Consider the following 18,470-nt stretch of genomic DNA (forward strand, 5'->3'; position numbering starts at 1 on the left):
CATTATGAGATTTCATGGGTATGGAGTGTATGGTACTCATCTCTATGATGTCGCTTTCCAAACATTAGTGGGGATTTCAATTTCTAGCACAGAAACCTACTGGCATTGAGTGTTTAAACCACAGTGATGCGAGATTCTTGCCATGGCTGAGAGTAGGAATTCTACAGCAATTCAAATGATATCCTAAGGAAACTATATTAAACACAGAGAAGCCAGCTACACTCTAAGAGGGGAATTCAGGCCACCCAAAGAACAATTGAATTCCCCCCAAAAAGTGTATACTGCTCTCTAAACAATAGAAAATACTTGGCAAACAACAATACATATTTGATTTGGAACAGAAAGCAAATTTGAAAAAGAAAATTAGCAATACCTGTTATGTGCTGAACAATTAGCTTGGCACTAAAGATTAAAATATATGGAAAACTTTTATTCAGCCACTGATAGACATGCAAGAGTTCTGAGTTACTGTTGCCGTGTTCTCTTGTGTCTGAGCTATTTGGCTCTTCTTGCCCGCCCGTGTCATCAGAATTAGAATGTGTTTGGCCATGTCGACTCTGAAGACGTATGGTTGGTCTGGCCTGTCTGGTGGTAGACCTTGTTCCATTGTCAGAATTTGATGGCGGCATACTTATTGCTACATCCCCTGTATTGCAGGAACCTTCGGCTGCTGGACGAGCAGCAGGAAAAGGGAGGCTGGCTGAAGAGCCGTCATTTCCAGTCTGATGGGCATGTCCAGAGCTTGTCTGCATGATGAGGTTCTTCTTATTGTCTAAATTACCGACCTCGCTGCTACATTGCCTGAATTAAAAATACAATACATATTGAAAGTCTTCAATGAGCAAAATACATTTGTGAACCACAATACTGTTAAGTACCAAAACACATTTCTAGAAGAAAGTATTTTCCAATATATAAAAAAAAGTTACATAAACTTATCAAAATAGCAACTATATATAAGAAACTGTAAAACTAAAAGATAGTATATACTATTTATGATTCTATTAAAAAGTGCCCTGCAATTAGGCTAGAGATCTCTCAGGTAAGTAGTGTTCATTCAAGCACCCTGTACCTGTCAAAAACTGTGCAGTTCCACTTCCCTGCATGGGGTGTCGCGCTCTGCTCTGGTGCTTCTAGCACACTCAGCTGATGCAGCAAACTGCTGAGATACAGACCAGAGTGTGCTAGAAGCACCAAAGCGTAGAACGACACCCCAGGCAGGAAAGAGGAACTGCGCGTGTTGTGACAGGTGCAGAGTGCTAGAATGAACACTAGGTAAGCACACAAAGATTGTCTGACTGCTCACTTGCAACCAATACTACCAAGTCTCAAACATAAAGGACAGACTAAATGGGCCAAGTGGTTCTTATCTGCCGTCAAATTCTATATTTCTATAAACACATTTATTAAACTAATTAAACAAAAACAAAAAGTTATCAATAAAAATACAGATACAATTACCGGTAAAACATATACCATGCAATCCTATAAATTATTAAAAAATGTGACTGAATCATGAATTATAAATTCTTAAGTAGTTGTTGTCCAAGTCACTTATACCTCTTTCAGAAATAAATTCCCGGCTTCAACCCAGCTTGGACCCGGGAGGCCGAGCACGGGTTGAAGCCGGACTACCCATTTCACACTTAGGGCCAGATGCAATTAGAGGCGAAAAGCTGCGATCAGCGAAAAACATTTGCCTATGCAATGTTTTCGCCACTTTCCAAAGTATCGCCCTATTCAATTCCAGGACGTTTACGCATAGGCAAAAACAAGCAAAAAAAATTTCTCCACCAAAAGGCAGGAGAAAAAAAAATTTTTGTGTAAAAATTTAGGAACTTGGTTCAGAACCCTTTGGGCACCCCCCCAGTGACTAATTAAGACAAAAAAAACGTCTTAATTCACCCAAAAAAAGCACATCATATTTGGTGCAAAAATTTAGTGTTTGAAAATGGGGATAAAGTACCGAGATAGATATTTTGGGGTGCTCTATGGATGGGACAAGTGTTTTTAGGATTGCAGGAGGTTACAGCAGGTGTATTTTTTACATTTTTGAAAGCTGCACTTTACAGACACAAAAATATACTAGTACCCATTTACATGTACCCCCAATTTAACTACAGCAATTATTTTTCACAAAAGACATTGCTTTATATAATTTTTCCACACTTGTGCAAATATGCACATAACAGCCTATTGACTCAATATAAGATCCCTAATTACGTTTATTAGGGTTATTACACTTTTATATAGATTCTCCGGGTCAGTTAGGCTGTTTAGGGGGTACAGACTGATTTTCCCCTAAAAAAAAGTTTTATTCGCTGCATTCGCACATGTGTTTTCGCAAGTTTTACAATTGGATAGAGCGAAAAGCGGAAGCGTGTATTGTGCCTGGTCATGAAAAAAACCTGCAAGCGAGCAGGGGACTGTCAACCCAAGTTGCACCTTTCAGACATACGCTAGACACGGGTTGATGCACAATCCTGTGCAAAAACACAGGTTTTTAGGCTTAAGCCTAAAAGTGGTATTATATACAATCAATTCACCTGGTAACCACCACCTGCTCAGACTACCGTAGGTATAATCAGCAGCCACAATGCAGATGCCGGCTCCCGATGCGTGTGAGGGAGCGTGCACTCATGGTGTGTGAAAGTTTCTAGTGGGGTTGGACTGCTACGTGGTAGGGTTGATAATGGCACTTGAGTATCGTAGCAGAGTACCGTGGAGGCCTCAGTAAAATATGTGAAGCACGCACCAGTCACTTAGGATAAGCTCATTATCCGTGGCTGACAGTTATACATATGACAGTCTTAGGTGAATTGGCAATAGTGTGTGTGGGCAGAGAATGCAGATACCTCAGCCTGGGCTATGTCCAGCACACAGAAAAACCTTTTACGCTGTGTAAATCGGACAGGACATAGTCCATCAGATCGAGGCAGTTACACCCAGATCATCCCTCACATCTTACCAACGGCTACAAGTCCACGGAGAACAATGTATGTTGTCTCCACTACAGCCTCTTTTACACTGAGTACTTCACTATCCTTTATATGCGGCAAACTATTTGAACAAGTGTGGAGGAATTATTTTTAATAACATTTTATATAATTATACATATCTGTATTTTTATTTATATATTTTTGTTGGTGGTCAGTTAGTTTAATAAGTGTACTTATGCTTGAGACTTGGTAATATAAGTGGATGCGAGTGTGCAGTCAGACAAATCTTTGTATGATTACCTTTTTGAGAAGAAAGCGTACCATCCTAAATTATTGCTGGACCACCATCCTGAGGCACCAAATCAAATTATTTATGGTCAATGTAATGTAAATATGTGGACAAACAGAAGCGCAAACCTGTCCCCCACCACATAACTGAACCTAAGGAGGACAGGTAAGCACAATTTACTTCACTAAATTATTTCTGAATTTCTCAATAACAAACTTTTGGCTTAGGGGTGCCGTGAAAACAATGCTGATACTCTAGGGTGCTGTGATTCAAAAAAGTTTGGGAACCACTGGGTTAGAGTTTAGCACCAATACACAATTTTACTTTTCTATTGTTTCTAAAGATTTCTCAGTCAAAGGAAGATAAACAAGTTTAGGCCCCCCCAGCTTTGACACCACAAACTATCGAAGAACAGAAATACATCACATGCACTAACAATGCTGTGATATTAATGATAGCACAAAACAGCCTAGAACTTAAGTAATGGTCATCTAGATTATAATAAATAGTATATTGTCCTGAAACAAGAAAGTAGAATGATTAGAGCATCATTTAGTTATCAAGCCAAATTTGTGACTTAATTGTTAAATAGTAAGTTGACAGCCACAAGTGGGTTACAGAATAACATGACCCTTTTTATGTTTCTCACATTTACATAAGGATCTCTGGACTCTGACTAAAAAAATAGAGATGAACTAGACTATATAGAATGCATACACACAGCTGAAATAGATCAGGTTTCTATATCAATTCCTCCAGCACATTGCTGGAAGAAAGAGCCACCTGTGCACAAATGAGACAGCCTCACCTGCCTGTGCTTTCGGAACTCTAGGTCACATACATCTAATGGAGCGTACACACGTCAGATTTGTCAGACTTGTCAGATTTGTCAGATGAACGATTGAACGATTTTACCAAAGTTTTGAACGATTTTAACGATTTTTGACTGCATTAAAATGAATGGAATCGTCCAAGTCTGACTGCAAACCCATCAGATGTCAGATATCGTTATCTGACAAACGGGAACACGCATCGTTGATCGTCCATCGTTCAGGCATGTCAGATATGAACGACTGAACGATTTTTAAATCGTTATCGTTCATATCTGAAGGAAAAATCTGATCGTGTGTATGCACCATAATGGAGTGGACAATGTGTATTTAATAAATAACTTTATGGACAAAGTACAACAACAAATACCATATTAAAAAAAGTGTTCAAGAACAAAAATGCACAATATGTATTTAATAAATAACTTTTTTTGACAATGTACAACAAATACCATATTAAAAGAAGTTTTAGCAAACAAAATGTAATACAGGTATTATTGTGTAATAACTTCCATTAACTAATGCTATTAACAAATTGTCAACATTTTTTGTGACCACTGTAGGCTGTAGAGGACTGGAAATGCCAGGTACAACTCATATGGTTGTGGAACAGATGGCGGGACATGTTTGGATGTCCATGATACCTGTTCATATGTGTGTGCCTTAGCTAGTTTCACACGTCATGGACAACTGTGTGAATTGTACTTGGTGAATCCGATGCCCCAAGGCTAGCCCCGGTATAGATGTTACCCTCTGTACCTGAGAGTGATATTTGTTGAAGACAAGTTAATCACGGTTGAAGAATCTGTATAATATCTTAACGATGGAAGCGCTGGCCACAGTTTTAGATTGGTTTAATAATTACTGTTTTGATTTCCCCACACACGAGGGGGTAATACTTATATTTAACCGTTTTATTTTAAGTCAGCTAAACGGAAATAAGAGAAATACATAAGAATATAGTTACAAATAAAGCATTTTTTCACTTCAAAATATCTGTCAAAAGCTAATCACTCACAAACCAAAGTCAAAAAGCACTAGGGAGGAAGCTTACGAACTATGAGTGAATACCCATCAGGCAGTTCTTCAAACTTAAGCTGTGTATACACGAATGGCCAACATCGCAAGCGCGTCGGCAGGTGTGTACCCCCGATATGTCTGTGAATGATGTAGTTCAAGATATATCACATGAGGGCCAATATATCGGCGCATCTGGCTTTGTCAACGGACAATCAGCTGACCACTCATACACTTGCTGCAGGGACCGCCGGTGACTGATAGCTCCACTGGGCAGGCAAATTCAAATGCCTGCCCAGTTGAGATGTCAGACAACACATATTGAGCAGCTGATCGGTAAGTCTGTATAGCTTACCTGATCGTCCGCTATGTTGGAGGCTCCGCCGGCACAGAGTGTACCCAGGTTTAGCAGGGGCACCCATATCTCTGTTACACAGGTGATTGCAATGCTGGAAGGACCTCTCACCCCACCAATCCCCAAACAAGGAAGGCAAACTTCCTGACAAATAATGCAAAAGATCTCAATTGCAACAAAAAAGAAAAAAAAAAATGGATCTTCCTACATTATTTTCAGAAGCAAAAGACATAGTAAACATTTAAGAGTTAGATGGCACCAAGCCATACTGGAGATTGGTAATTCACTGAAGGATTTGAAACAAAAGGCACCAAACACACAATATTGTGCAGTTGTCCAATTTAGTTTAAAGTCCCCCTTTATTCTCAGTCAAGCACTCCATGATAATGATGAGCACAGTCTAACTACCAGCTAAGTCGCTGTATTGTATTGCTTCAATGGGGTACAGTGCAAAATAGCTTCTGACTTTAGAAAATTAACAGCCAAGTTGGACAGATATAATATAGGAACTGTTACATAAAGTAAAACGGGATTTAACATTCTTTTGACTCACTTGGTAGTAGACCTAAATTACTAGATAGCCAGGTACTGCAACAAACCTTTAATCAGCTGAACATCCTTTGTTCATATAATTCTTTATCAACAAGTTACGGGGGACATTTGTCATGACAACACTGGAGCATGGTGACATGACAAAACCTCAGTCCAATAACTCTTCTGAATACAGATCTACAAAAAAAAAAAAAAAAAAGACGCCAAACAGCTAACAATCGAAAGTTACTCCTGACCTCACTGAAAACTAACAGCCAGGTAGGGTTGGTTTATGGCCACTAGGTACAGCCGTAATAACCAGCGCTATTTAGCCTATCCACAGCAAAGGAAAGGGGTACTATCAGTGGATACAGAAGGCAAGCAGAGTTGGGGCTGAAGACTAGAAAGAGGGAAAAGGTTTCAATGAAGAGAAGAGTGTGCAGTAGTGTGAGAACCTTAAGGCAAGTCTGACTGAGTGAGGGAGGTCATTCTAGGGGTTGGGAGTGGCACAGGAGTAGTGTGTACCCAGCGTTAGAGCAAAAGAAAAAAAATACACAGGAAGGCAACAGAGTTAAGGATAGTTTAAAGAGGGGCAAAGTGAGAAATGGAGACATTACAGTAGTCTAGGCAAGAGATGACAATAACATTATTATTTCACATCATAGCTTCCAGGGTGAAAAAACACCAGATCTTCAAAATATTACAGAGTGGAAACACCAGGTTTGGTAGAGGGAGTGAATGTGGGGAGAGAATGAAAGTGCAGAGCCAAGGATATTACCCAGACAAGAAACGAGGGAGAGGGGACCTTTGAAGGATGAAAGCCAATGACTTCCGCTGTGAAAATTTGAGTTTCTGGAAGCGTTGTGACATTTAAAAAAAGGACATGGCCAATAGACGGAAGACACGAGAAGACCAGAGGAGAGAGAGAGAGAGAACAGTGGAAGAGAGGTTGATTTGAGTATCAAATCGGCATAGGGGTGGTAATGGAGGCCAAAGGAACTGATGAGTTTGGTAAGGGAAAAGGTGTAGAGGGAAAAAGGGAAGGAGGTCCATGGTCACTGCCTTGAGGAACCCTGCCAGGCAGGAAGAAAAAGAGGTAGAGTTGGGTAGAGAGACCAAGAAGGAGTGGATGTACCAGTAGAAGGTGCACCAGGAAAGAGCCAAGTCATTGACTATGAGGAAGTTACATGTGTACTCGGAGAGGTGAATTTCTGTTTAGTGAAGAGATCGAAAGCCTGATTGGAGTAAGTCAGCGAACAAAAATATTTTGCCTAAATAGAGTAATCTTAGGGGAGGGATAGAGGAAAGGAAAATGCTGAAAGAGAAGTGGTGGTGGTGGCCGGGTAGAGGGAAGAGTTGGCGAAGTCGGAGGCACTACAGTGGCAAGAGAAGCATAGGCTAGAGGTTCCCAAACTCTACCATTACAGTTCAGGTTTTAAAGGATATCTATGCTTGAGCACAGATGACTTAATTAGTACCTCAGTCAATTTGACAACCATCTAGACACAAGCATGGATACCATTTAAACCTGGACTATAATGGCAGAGTTTGTGAACATCTGGTGTAGGCCAATGGAGTCGCCATTGATGTAGGAGGAGGATAACTCAGAGGCCAAACAAGGTGGAGAGGGAGAGAAGTTTGGAGGCAGCAGGATTGGAGGGATCATCAATCGGGATCTTAATGTCCTCCAGAATGAGGGAGAGGAGCCAAGAGAAAAATAGGGGATCCAGAAGAGAAGTTATCAAGGAATTGGAAGACAAGACCAGGGGGGACGACAGCAACGCCAGTCACAAGAGCTGGAAACCCCGCAAATGACGGGTCTGTAACGCTAGTGCTACACACTAATACAATTGGACCACAAGAATACACCATCAGAATTTTAATACACTTTGTTATTCCATTAACTACTTTCTCTCTCATGTTTTTATTTCACTGATTTTAAAAGTAGTTAAAAGGGACACACTTCAACTTTTCAAGTAATACAAGTTTTATATTCATCCCACCAGTGTGTAACAAATAGTTTACTACTTCTCTTTTTTTGTCAGCGTTCTAAATTAAAGTAAAAATTACAGCACTTGTTCCCCATATTTATTTTTTAACCCCAAATTTAAAATAATTTTTTTGGGGTGTCCCTATTTTTTTATTTTTTTTTACAGTTCATTTTTAGGGGCTATTCCCAGGGGTGCAGGCTATTTTTTTTAAGCCTGCACCCCTGAACCCCAATTCTGCACTTTTTTTTTTCACCATGCAAAACATGGTGAAAACTTATCCCCGTTTTTTTTCTAAGACTTTTCGCACAGGCGAAAAGTCTTTGAAATTGAATACGGGGATAATTCAAACATGCGAAAATGACATCATCGGCGATAAATTTTCAAGGTCGAAAAAGCGCCCGCAGTGACGCGAAACATTGGTGTTTACACAGAGCAACAAAAGTCCACATCTCCACTACAGACGGGACAAGAAGCAGAAGAGACCGCCGACCTCTGACGATATCAGGAGCCGCAGCGAGTCACTAATGCTACAGTCCCCGTGAATACGAAGAAGGCACAGTGCGGCAGGAGCCACAAAGGTAGGGTAATAATAGGGACAGTAAGTCACCAATAAGAACGGCCAATACCTTACGCACTAAGCACCGGACAAGTTTTCCCACGCTCCAACTTTGCACAAAAGCACTAAACATTGGCTATTTGTGTTTTTTACTGCTTTGCTTACCCAAACCCCACCACACTTCCCTATCCCTTACCCATCTCCCCTCATCTATTCCTTCATACATCTTATAGCGATTTACTGTTTTATATATTGTCTGTTTGGGGTGTTTTTTTGTCCGTTTGTTTTATATTTTTTTTTAGTTTTATTTTTGCTTACCCAAACCCAACCACACTTCCCTATCCCTTACCCATACTCTATTTCTTCATACATCTTTTTAGCGATTTATTGTTTTTTTTATATTAGTGTCTGTTGTCTGTTTTGTTTTCTTGTTTTTTATGCAAATACATCCACCCCGTGTCATACGCCAACACGTTTAATTAGCGCTCAATGGGCGGAATTCAATTGATTACGCGGTCCGGATCTCCCGTCTAAAGTGACAGGAGATCGCGGGCCACCATTCAATTGCTGACGTTCTTCGCCGTGATCGCGCCCATAGAGGTCAGGTTTAGCCGCGTAAAGCAGCTAAACCCGACCAAAGTGCTGGGCGCGATCGCGAAAAGTGATGTTTGGGCGCCCAAACATGTCACTTTTCGCACATTTCAGCTCTCATCCCCCAGGGGCTGCGAGCTGAAATGTAGCACTTGGCAGCTGATCGCGCCCGACAGGAGCAAGAAAAGAATAGCTCCGACGGGCGCGATAGGGGATAAAAACAATTGAATTCCGCCCAATGTGGTAACATTTACAGGTCTCTTAATAATAGAACATCTGGGCGGTTAAACATTAGGACACGTAACAGCAGCTATCAGGACTTTTAAGACTTCACGGACAATTTTAAACATTTACTGACACCAAGCATTTGACTGACATGTATTTTACTTTTATTTATCAAAAAGTCTATGGTGCTAAAAGAAGCATGCCAAGAAGGAATTTGTCCTCAGTGTCACAGACAGACAACGTCAGCGCCATTGCTTTACTACTCCTGGAGAAGTCCAGATATCTATTTTTACATGAAAGTAACTGTCAGTAAATGTGCTGACGCCAGGCAGCCCTGACACCCGGACAAGTCGTGTCACACCGAGTATTGACTGATCTACGTCCTCACCGCTCATAACTTGGCCGTAGCTTCATGCTGCTCCCTGCACGTTGCTGCCCATCGCTATTTCCGTGTCGCGGCGCTCAGCAGCCAACACCACCGGTCTCAGGTAATGTGCTCTGCCGGTCAGTACGCGCTCAGGTTCCGGGTGCTGATGCCGCTGCTGGTCTCGAGTAGTGACGCCCGGAACCCGAATCACAGCAGGAAACGTCATATGGAAGGCGGGGCATGTACCCAGCCACGGCATACTGAGCATGGCATGGAGCTCTAAGCTACGTTATCACGCAGGGCGACGTGGTGACGTTCGTGCGCGGTTGCCAAGCAACAGGAGCTTGGCGTCTATGTGCTCTAGTAACGGAGTTCTTCCTCCTGCTCTCTCTCAAGCACAGACACAGGTGAATGCTGCTAGGTATGGTCTCTCAGTTATCTCTGTATCACGTGTTACACGTCCAGCAGTTGTGAATTTCTAGTTGGTGTCGTTTAATGTCTGTGGGGGCCTGGGGGACAGGTATCCTACCTTATAAAGAATAGAGAGATTGCACCTAGCAGCCAATCAGCTTCTACCTATTATTTTATAGAATGTAAAATATAAATGCTAGCTAGAAGGTGATTAGTTGCTAAGGGAAACTTGACCAATCCAGAAGGATACATCTTCCCGTATGTGCTGTATATGTGCTGCGTGACTGCATAGTTCAGGTTCAAGTCCCACGATACCATTGGAGTTATTTACTACAGTGGCATACCTCCCAAAATGTTTAAGTCCCACGTCGGCACTCCTCAAGCACGCCAAAGGAACCCCCGTTTCTCATCATGCTGGGACATACTTGCCAACTCTCCGTGATTGTCAGGGAGATTCCATGAAATGGTAGCAATCTCCCTGATTGCACCTTACCCCCATTATGAAGCTGTTATAAAAATAAAACAGAGATCTATACAGTGGTGGCCAAAATTGCAGACACATTTTTAAATTTGAATGTTTTTCAACTTCGAATGCTTATATAAACTGTTACACTTCATGCAGTGCAATGACTCATATATCAAATGAAAGGAAATGTATTGCTGAATTCAATACAATAAACAGAGGTCAAATATTTGCATTACAAGGGAAGTTATGGAGTGAAAACAACACTTAGGGTGAAAATCCCTGTGTACTTATGATGTTACTGTCCTATCAGTATTTTGTTGGGTATCCTTTATTTTTCAAGACAGCAGCACAGCGACGTGGCATTGAGCCAACCAATGTTTGGAGCTCTTCCTTCTTTATTATGTGGTGCCATGAGAAAATTATAGCCTCAATTAATTGTCTTTTATTGGATGGATGCCTCATACCTTTTAGGCCAACCTCTGTTAGTCTTCTCCATACAGTTCATGCACTGACACAAACACCAGTTGCACTGAGGGCCTGATTCAGACCCGGTCGCAAGCGCTGAGTGCTCGCAACCGGGTCGATGGTGGCCCACAGCACATGCGCACGACGGAGCAGGCTTCGTCGTGCGCATGCGCGAAACCCGGCTAGCGACGGGCACTCCGTTGCTCCGGGTCTCGCACCAAAGGGGGCGAGCTGTCGATGTTGAGGCCTTGCGATGAAAGAGACCCTACCACAAGGGCTTGCGATGAAAGAGACCCTACCACAAGGGTCTCGTCACAAGCCCGATGGTCGCGATGGTCTTGTGGTGACCCTACAGCTATGCGAGCGGCCAAGAGGCCGCTCCAAAAAAAAAAGGGCGGCCCTGATTCAGAGTGAGCGCTCTGTCAGAGCGAGTGGCTCTGAATCAGGCCCTCAGTTCACTGCTAATGACTGCAGATGACATCCATCTGTCCCTGACACCAATTTGGTTTTATTCTCCTATCATCAACAGCTGTTGTGCACTTTTTCCGGCCTTTTCCTTCTTTGTTTTGTATAGATTGTGTTTCCTGATAGCGTAAAAAAAACTTTCGTACTCCTGATATTGTCACATTCCCAACTTCTCTCGCAATTGCTGCATACGAAAGACCATTTTCACGTAACACCACAATCCTGGATCTCTTCCTGGGTGACCAGTCACCACTTTGCCTGGACTACATTGTTATATTTATTTTTTACACCGTCAATAGCACTAAACAATACACACAAACATCCAACCGTAATTGCACTTCAGTAACCAACTTTATTCTGCAAAATGAAACAGCCAAACTGACCTTTCCCACCTTTGAAAATTACCTTGCACCTGCTCATAAACGACAGCTGATTGGTCCTCAGAACAATGATTCCGATTGGCTGGTAGTAGCTGTCACTACAATCCGCTTCTTGAATCTCACGCATCTGTGCTTCTTTGTCTGACTGAAAGTAGCATAACTTCCCTTGCAATGCAAATATTTGACCTGTTTATTGTGTTGAATTCAGCATTAAATTTCCTTTCATTTGATATATGAATCATTGCACTGCGTGAAGTGAAACAGTTTTTATAAGCATTCAAAGTTGAAACGCATTCAAATTAATATGATTTCCCTGCATTGGTTATAAGGCACAATGATCCCTATGGCTACAGGCATTTTCTGAAAAGTATCAGCGTGTTTTCATCAATAAGTTTGACACGCCTCTCAGATGTAGCAATTCACGTCCACTTTACCACCGTGCTCGTAGGTGTTGCTTTCACAATCTCCCTGAAATGCTTTTTTAAAAGTAGGCAAGTATGTGCTGGGGGCTTGCTGAGCACTCCGGGAATCGCATGTGACAGAGTGTCCCCCCAACCGCACCCCAATTTTACTAATGTGTCACACCCCCTTTGTCCCCAGTTCCTATTTTACTAATGTGTCACACCCCTTTGTCCCCAGTTCCTATTTTACTAATGTGTCACACCCCTTTGTCCCCAGTTCCTATTTTACTAATGTGTCACACCCCTTTGTCCCCAGTTCCTATTTTACTAATGTGTCACACCCCTTTGTCCCCAGTTCCTATTTTACTAATGTTGGGATGTATATGTGCAGTATTTTTTCATGAAGTTGCTGTACCACCTGTTACTTACATGTTACATGTTTATGCTGTATATTATCAGGGATGGAAATGACTCTTGATCAGCACAGCAAAATGACTGTTGTTCAGCACAGCAATTCAGACAGCAGACAACATCGTTTTAATGAGCTGTGGTTGGACTTTTGCTTTCATGAAACATTGTTACCAGGAAGTCCATGGCATAAGGTATGCACATTAAACTTGTATTATGATGTACCAAACATGGTATTTATGCAAATTGAAAAAGTTGGTAATGGTCACACAGGGTGATTTTGTGTGAACAAATTTACCTGTTTCATCTTTCTATAAAGTCCTATGAGAGGGTGTTCAGAATGGATTTGATTGGACATAATGGAAAATCAAATTAGCTGTTGACAACGATCAGTGCATATTAATAATTGACTTAAGGACCTGATACCTCAGACGGCTGTTTCATCAATCCCCGATCAGACCACAACTGCCGATCTGATAGTCGGAAATGCTGATCGGCGGACATTGATAATCACCAATCCGTCTGGGAATCGGTGAAATTCCTCATGTTAAAAATACCCGATTTGAGGATCGTGAACATATTTTGATCGTGATTGGCAAATCAAGAAAATCCAACATAGTGGATTTCACCTGTGCCCTGACCCCGGCATCTGGGGATCGGTTAATTGGCCCAGTACATCGCTGATGTATGGGGGCCTTAATACCTGAATAAACAAATGTGAAATTTTACCTTGCACATGATTAGTTAGTAAAGCAATCTGAGTAGCTGAGGAAAAGGTCTCAAATCTGCAACTGATAAGATAACGGAAGCTTCCCTAAGAACTTCCTGAAGAAATTTTGAACCTGGTGCTAAATTGAAAAACCAATATAAATCAACCTGTATATATGAGAATATTTCCCAAATATAGTGTCCCAATAGTTAAACTCTTCTTATACCCCTTTCACACCGCAATGCTGGATTGTACCCGGGATTTTGTACACGTGTCTATCCCGGGTGCGAGCCGGCTCAGACCTATTTCAAACTGGAGGCGCGACCAGCCTTATTACCGAGTCGATGACGTCACATGCCGAGCTGGCGCACAGAGATAAGATCATCTCCTCCGAGCGCAGTTTCTTCCTATGCTGTGAACGGGTCCCTGGTCGCATCGACTCGGGTTACCCATTCACACTGCACCGCAAGCCGAGTTGAACCCGCGTTTAACCCTGCTCGTTACCTGGGCCAGGTTGCTCGACCCGGGTTATTTCAACTGGGCCCTTTCACACTGAGCAATAACCCAGGTTGCTGCGCATTCACGTGAAATAACCCGGGTGGTTGCGGGTAGTGTGAAAGGGGTATAAGAATAAGAGAAAAATTAAGTGTAGTCCTAATGGCATTTTTACAGGTTTAGAAGGCAGAGCATTTATTTGTTGCTTTTATTTCTTAAAATACAATCTTTATAAAATAGTCATTATTATCCTGGAGATTGTGTAATATTCCTTTGGCAGATAATAAAAACTTTAATAAGCAAATATTTGCTTCACAGTTTCATAGACGTTAGATCCCTGTGAGAGACTTTTTTTTTTTATCTTTCTTGATGACTTTCAATTTTATGCTTTTTTGTTTTTTATTTTGTTTATTTTATATACCAATGCTGTTGTGAAAAACTATTTATTAGGATTCCTATGTTATTTGTGTCGCTGTTGTCGGGATGCAGCCGGCTGCACTAGTCACTGCTTTACGGAGGGAACTGCTGGAGTTGTTTTGCAGCAATCATCCATAAATAAACTGAAAAGGCAGAAAACTCAGCGATAGTTTACTTAAGTAAATATGACTTTATCCAGCTAAAATGCAATACTCTGCAATGGATTCCTCCATTGGCCTAGTGGCATGGACAGTTTTGACTCTGACCTGGAGTCAGGATGTTAAATGCAACTGAAAGGACTACAGCCCTGGCCAGTCAGTTGTAAGTGATACAATGGCCAATTTCAGATCACATCCAAAAGTAAGTTGGTGCTAAGAGTCTAGCAAACATTTATAGTTCTGTAAAGATATCATGAGTTTAGATTAGTAAAACAATATCGAGTGACATAGTTACTGCTGAGAGACTGATAGTAATGGATAACAGCAGCTATAAGTAAATGATTCATATGTTGTGCTGATATCTACTTTCATACCGCATTATTTGTTGTGTTCTGTGCCACTCAATTAATTCCACTCAGTTAATTCTTGCTGGCCCTGCCTTTGTTGGTTCTCTAACTGATTTAATTGAGAAGTGTTTGTTTAACTCATATACTGTTTAAAGTGTTAATGTGTCACTAAAGGTAGACTCCTGTATTATATTGCTGAATCCTCCATCCTTTACTTTAGAATCCTCTGCCATCCTTCTTCGCAGACTTAGCCTCTCTGCCATACATCTCCCCCCCCTCATTCCCTCTCTGCCATCCATCTCCCCCCACTTTCCTGTCTGCCATATATCTCCCCTTACTGTCCTCTCTGCCGTTCATCCTCCTCCTTCTGTCCTCTCTGCCGTTCATCCTCCTCCTCCTGTCCTCTCTGCCATTCATCTTCCCCCTCCTGTCTTCTCTGCCATCTACTTCACCCCTTCCAACCTCTCTGCCACCACATCCTGTCCTCTTTGCCATCCATCCACCCTATGTCCCACATGATATAATTCTGCCTCCTCCCCCTGCTATACACTCTACTCACCTTTCACTGTTACCTTTTTCACATAGTGGAACTTAGAATAGGATTTTCTCGTTGGCGGGCACATTGTCTGGTCCTTTCCCAGGCCCAGCTGCAGTGGAATAGCTGAAATCCTGTGATGCTGCTGCTCACAGTCACTGATTGGCTGGGAGTGCGCTGCACAGTCATGACATCACCGTGTGGTGTGCTCCCAGTCTATCAGTGATTGAGAGCAGTTGCATCATGGGACTCAATCTTTTCTACTGCGGGTAGCTGAGAGAGCTTGAGGGGAATGGATAACGCGATTGGACCCCACTGCCCCACAGTCCAGTTCATAGTGTGTTTACCTGGTATTTAATGATTTTAATCCTGGGTATTTTTGGAACCCAAAAACATCAGGTATTGAAATACCCAGCTGCGCCCTACCTTTTCAAATGTCCATAGACTGCAGAAACTGCTGGGAGCACATACAATTAAGAGGAAAATAAGGTTTTAACAGTGTTCCAAGTTACCAAAAGGCACTGTCAAACACATAACTGTACCTATAACTGTGCTTTTAAGAGTTTCATTTAGGCTGGAAGGAAGCTGTATTGGAGGTTTCATTTTCTTATTTTGCCCTCAGCCCTATATTTTATTCAGTCAGCCCTACATTCATTCTCAAAGCTAATGTCTTCCCATACACAGTATGCCAACATACAGTACCATGTGGTGCTGGACAGATTAGACCATTGGATACAGATGCTGCCTCCAACACTAGTTGGGGATTTCTAGGATTTAAGCAGGTCACGGATTCAATGTTCCATCATGCCTAGCAGCAAATGTACTGGGTATTAGCAAATCGTAATTACACATGACTTTAATGTGTCATTAATGAGTAACTTTATTTCTGCGGACATCTGTCAAAGTAGATAATAGTTTAAATAACATATTTTACTTATCTACATTTATCTAAATATGTGCTGATACTTTTTATTCTCTTTCTTCATTCCTTATAGCGTTTCCCAGATAAATGTTACAAACAGAAAAATATGAGTATATAACACAAATATAAAACAGAAATAATAATTTGGTACACTAAATATACAAATATTAGCAAAAAAATATATAGAATACCGGGTACAGAGAGGTGAGTAAAACTGGAAAAGGGAAGGTTGACTGAAAAGGCAGCAAGTCATGCGGATAGCATCTGAGCTCACCTGAACTCAGAAATTTCTAGTAAAAAAGGCTCACTTCGTTCTAGCAATAAGTGACAAAAGAGCTAAACATAAACCTGGGATCCTTATAGAGTCCCCGAGTCGCCATCATATAAAATAGCCCCTTATGCTTGAGAACTAAGGGGAATATTTATTATCAGGTTTCAGACGTGATTATTATAATTTCTTATTGCCGCTTATCAGGGCTGCCCAAATGTATTTGTCCCTGTGATGTGTTAGAAGTAGAGTGACCGCTAACACAATCACTTCACTTCTCCTAAGGGACCCTGCCGCACTAGTGCACGGTCTGCTGACCATGCAGTTGATGTAGAGGGACTTCATGGTTCCCTCTTCCTGAAAATATTGCGAAGTGTAGCCCATAGGCTACAATGGCTAACACGCATTTCAGAGCTTGGTAAATTCGACAATTAAGCTGCCTCCATAGAAAACTATCGGTTCTGCTTCTGTTGTTTGAATATGGGGGAGTCTCTGTTTCTACGGAATCAGTATCAAATCCCGACAGCGGCTGCCCGACACAGGAGGAAATCCTGATCGTCCTAAGGTAAGTACTAACTAACCTAATTCTACCCCCTAACCCTCCCTTAGGGGTGCCTAACCCTAACCTCCCCTCAAGTGCTTAACCCTAACCCCCGTTTAAGTGCCTAATCCTAACCTCCCCCCGGGGGTACCTAACCCTAACCCCCCTTTCCCCTTGCCTAACCCTAACCTCCCGGGGGGACGTCTAACCCTAAGTCCCCCCCCGGGAGCCCTAAACCTACTCCCCCCCCGCGCGGCTGTCCACGCCCGGCTTATCTACGATCGGTAAGCCGGGTGTCGGGCTCCCGGCGTAGGTCTAATGACAGGCGTCGGGATTTCGACGCCTGTCATTAGTGCCTTGCCTGCATTAGACAGTCGGGAAGCCGGCTTTCAGCATGAGGTCCGCCGGTTTCCTGACTGCATGCCGTTTCTACCCCTCTATGCCACAGTTTCCAACTTTTGACCAAAAATGGTACCTGGCAACACCACTGTAAAGTTAACTATGACTCAGAGGCTGCAGCAGTGTAAATTCATAGGTTGCATCCCATTTGCTGGTAGATGAGGGTAAAACAGAGCCTGAATCAGAGGTAAGGCTAAAAATTTGGTACACATGTAGGCTGTCAGGAATCTATTGCTGGTAGCCAAGGGATAAGCTAGGGACAAGCTGAAGAACAAAGCAAGAGAAATCAGAGCTGCAGTGTAAGTTAGACAAAGCCAAGGGCCAAAGTTCAGAAGGTCAAACAGCAGAGCCAGGAAACAGAAACTACTAGACTAGAAAGTAAGCACAATAATCAGGCACTGGTGATATAGTTTTCCAGCCCTGTATACCCTTGGGCAGCAAAGATGTAGCCAAAAAGTGGGCAGAGCAGGCAGATCCATTATGGTTAAGTATTTCTGAACAGCACTCTAAATAAACATCAACTCTGTATCTCAATTGTTATGATCACTGGTCTTGAGTTTAGCTAACTCTGGGATCAAGTGCTGCATTAGTTTATTAGTACATGCAATAAGTACATTAATATTTTACTTACAAGATTGCAACATCCAGGAGTCCAGTGTATCCAGTGTACTCAAAAGTCATCCACTAATATACTGTATAATTTTATTAATTATACATTTTAGTGTGCAAGACAACAAACAGCATGAACATTACACGGTACAGTTAATGCAGACATAGTACATACATTTGTCCTGAAAAGTAAACAATTTGTAAATTGCTGTGCAGGATAAATACCTCCCATCAACTGTATAGGTGGTATTGAAACAACTAGGAGAAAAAGTACTCTAGGGTATCTTTTATTAATGAAATATAATGAATCTAACAACGTCCATATCTTGACTAAATACATGCATATATCACAAACAAACTAATACTAATATCAAATTGTATAA

At 41.9% G+C, this 18,470-nt stretch overlaps 2 protein-coding genes across 5 annotated transcripts in view; one reads left to right on the plus strand and one right to left on the minus strand.

The window, feature by feature from the left end:
• RNFT1 (ring finger protein, transmembrane 1) overlaps nucleotides 1-9,934 on the minus strand; it is a 53,067-nt gene extending 43,133 nt beyond the window's left edge. The window contains exons 1-2 of the mRNA XM_088446346.1: nucleotides 9,713-9,934; nucleotides 374-801 (exon numbers count right to left, since the gene is read on the minus strand). Coding sequence (XP_088302472.1) covers nucleotides 374-801; nucleotides 9,713-9,738 — 454 coding nt within the window. The 5' untranslated portion in view covers nucleotides 9,739-9,934. The remainder of the gene's footprint in view (nucleotides 1-373; nucleotides 802-9,712) is intronic.
• A 95-nt stretch (nucleotides 9,935-10,029) lies between these two features.
• Nucleotides 10,030-18,470, plus strand: part of LOC148506705 (uncharacterized) — a 383,360-nt gene continuing 374,919 nt past the window's right edge. For all 4 annotated transcript variants that reach the window (XM_088446314.1, XM_088446317.1, XM_088446315.1 and 1 more), the window contains exons 1-2: nucleotides 10,030-10,112; nucleotides 12,739-12,881. In XM_088446314.1, the coding sequence (XP_088302440.1) occupies nucleotides 10,103-10,112; nucleotides 12,739-12,881 (153 nt within the window). In that variant the 5' untranslated portion in view covers nucleotides 10,030-10,102. The remainder of the gene's footprint in view (nucleotides 10,113-12,738; nucleotides 12,882-18,470) is intronic.

The sequence above is a fragment of the Taudactylus pleione genome, unplaced genomic scaffold (assembly GCF_031769625.1).
Source record: "Taudactylus pleione unplaced genomic scaffold, aTauple2 ptg000397bl, whole genome shotgun sequence".
NCBI classification, from domain to species: domain Eukaryota; kingdom Metazoa; phylum Chordata; class Amphibia; order Anura; family Myobatrachidae; genus Taudactylus; species Taudactylus pleione.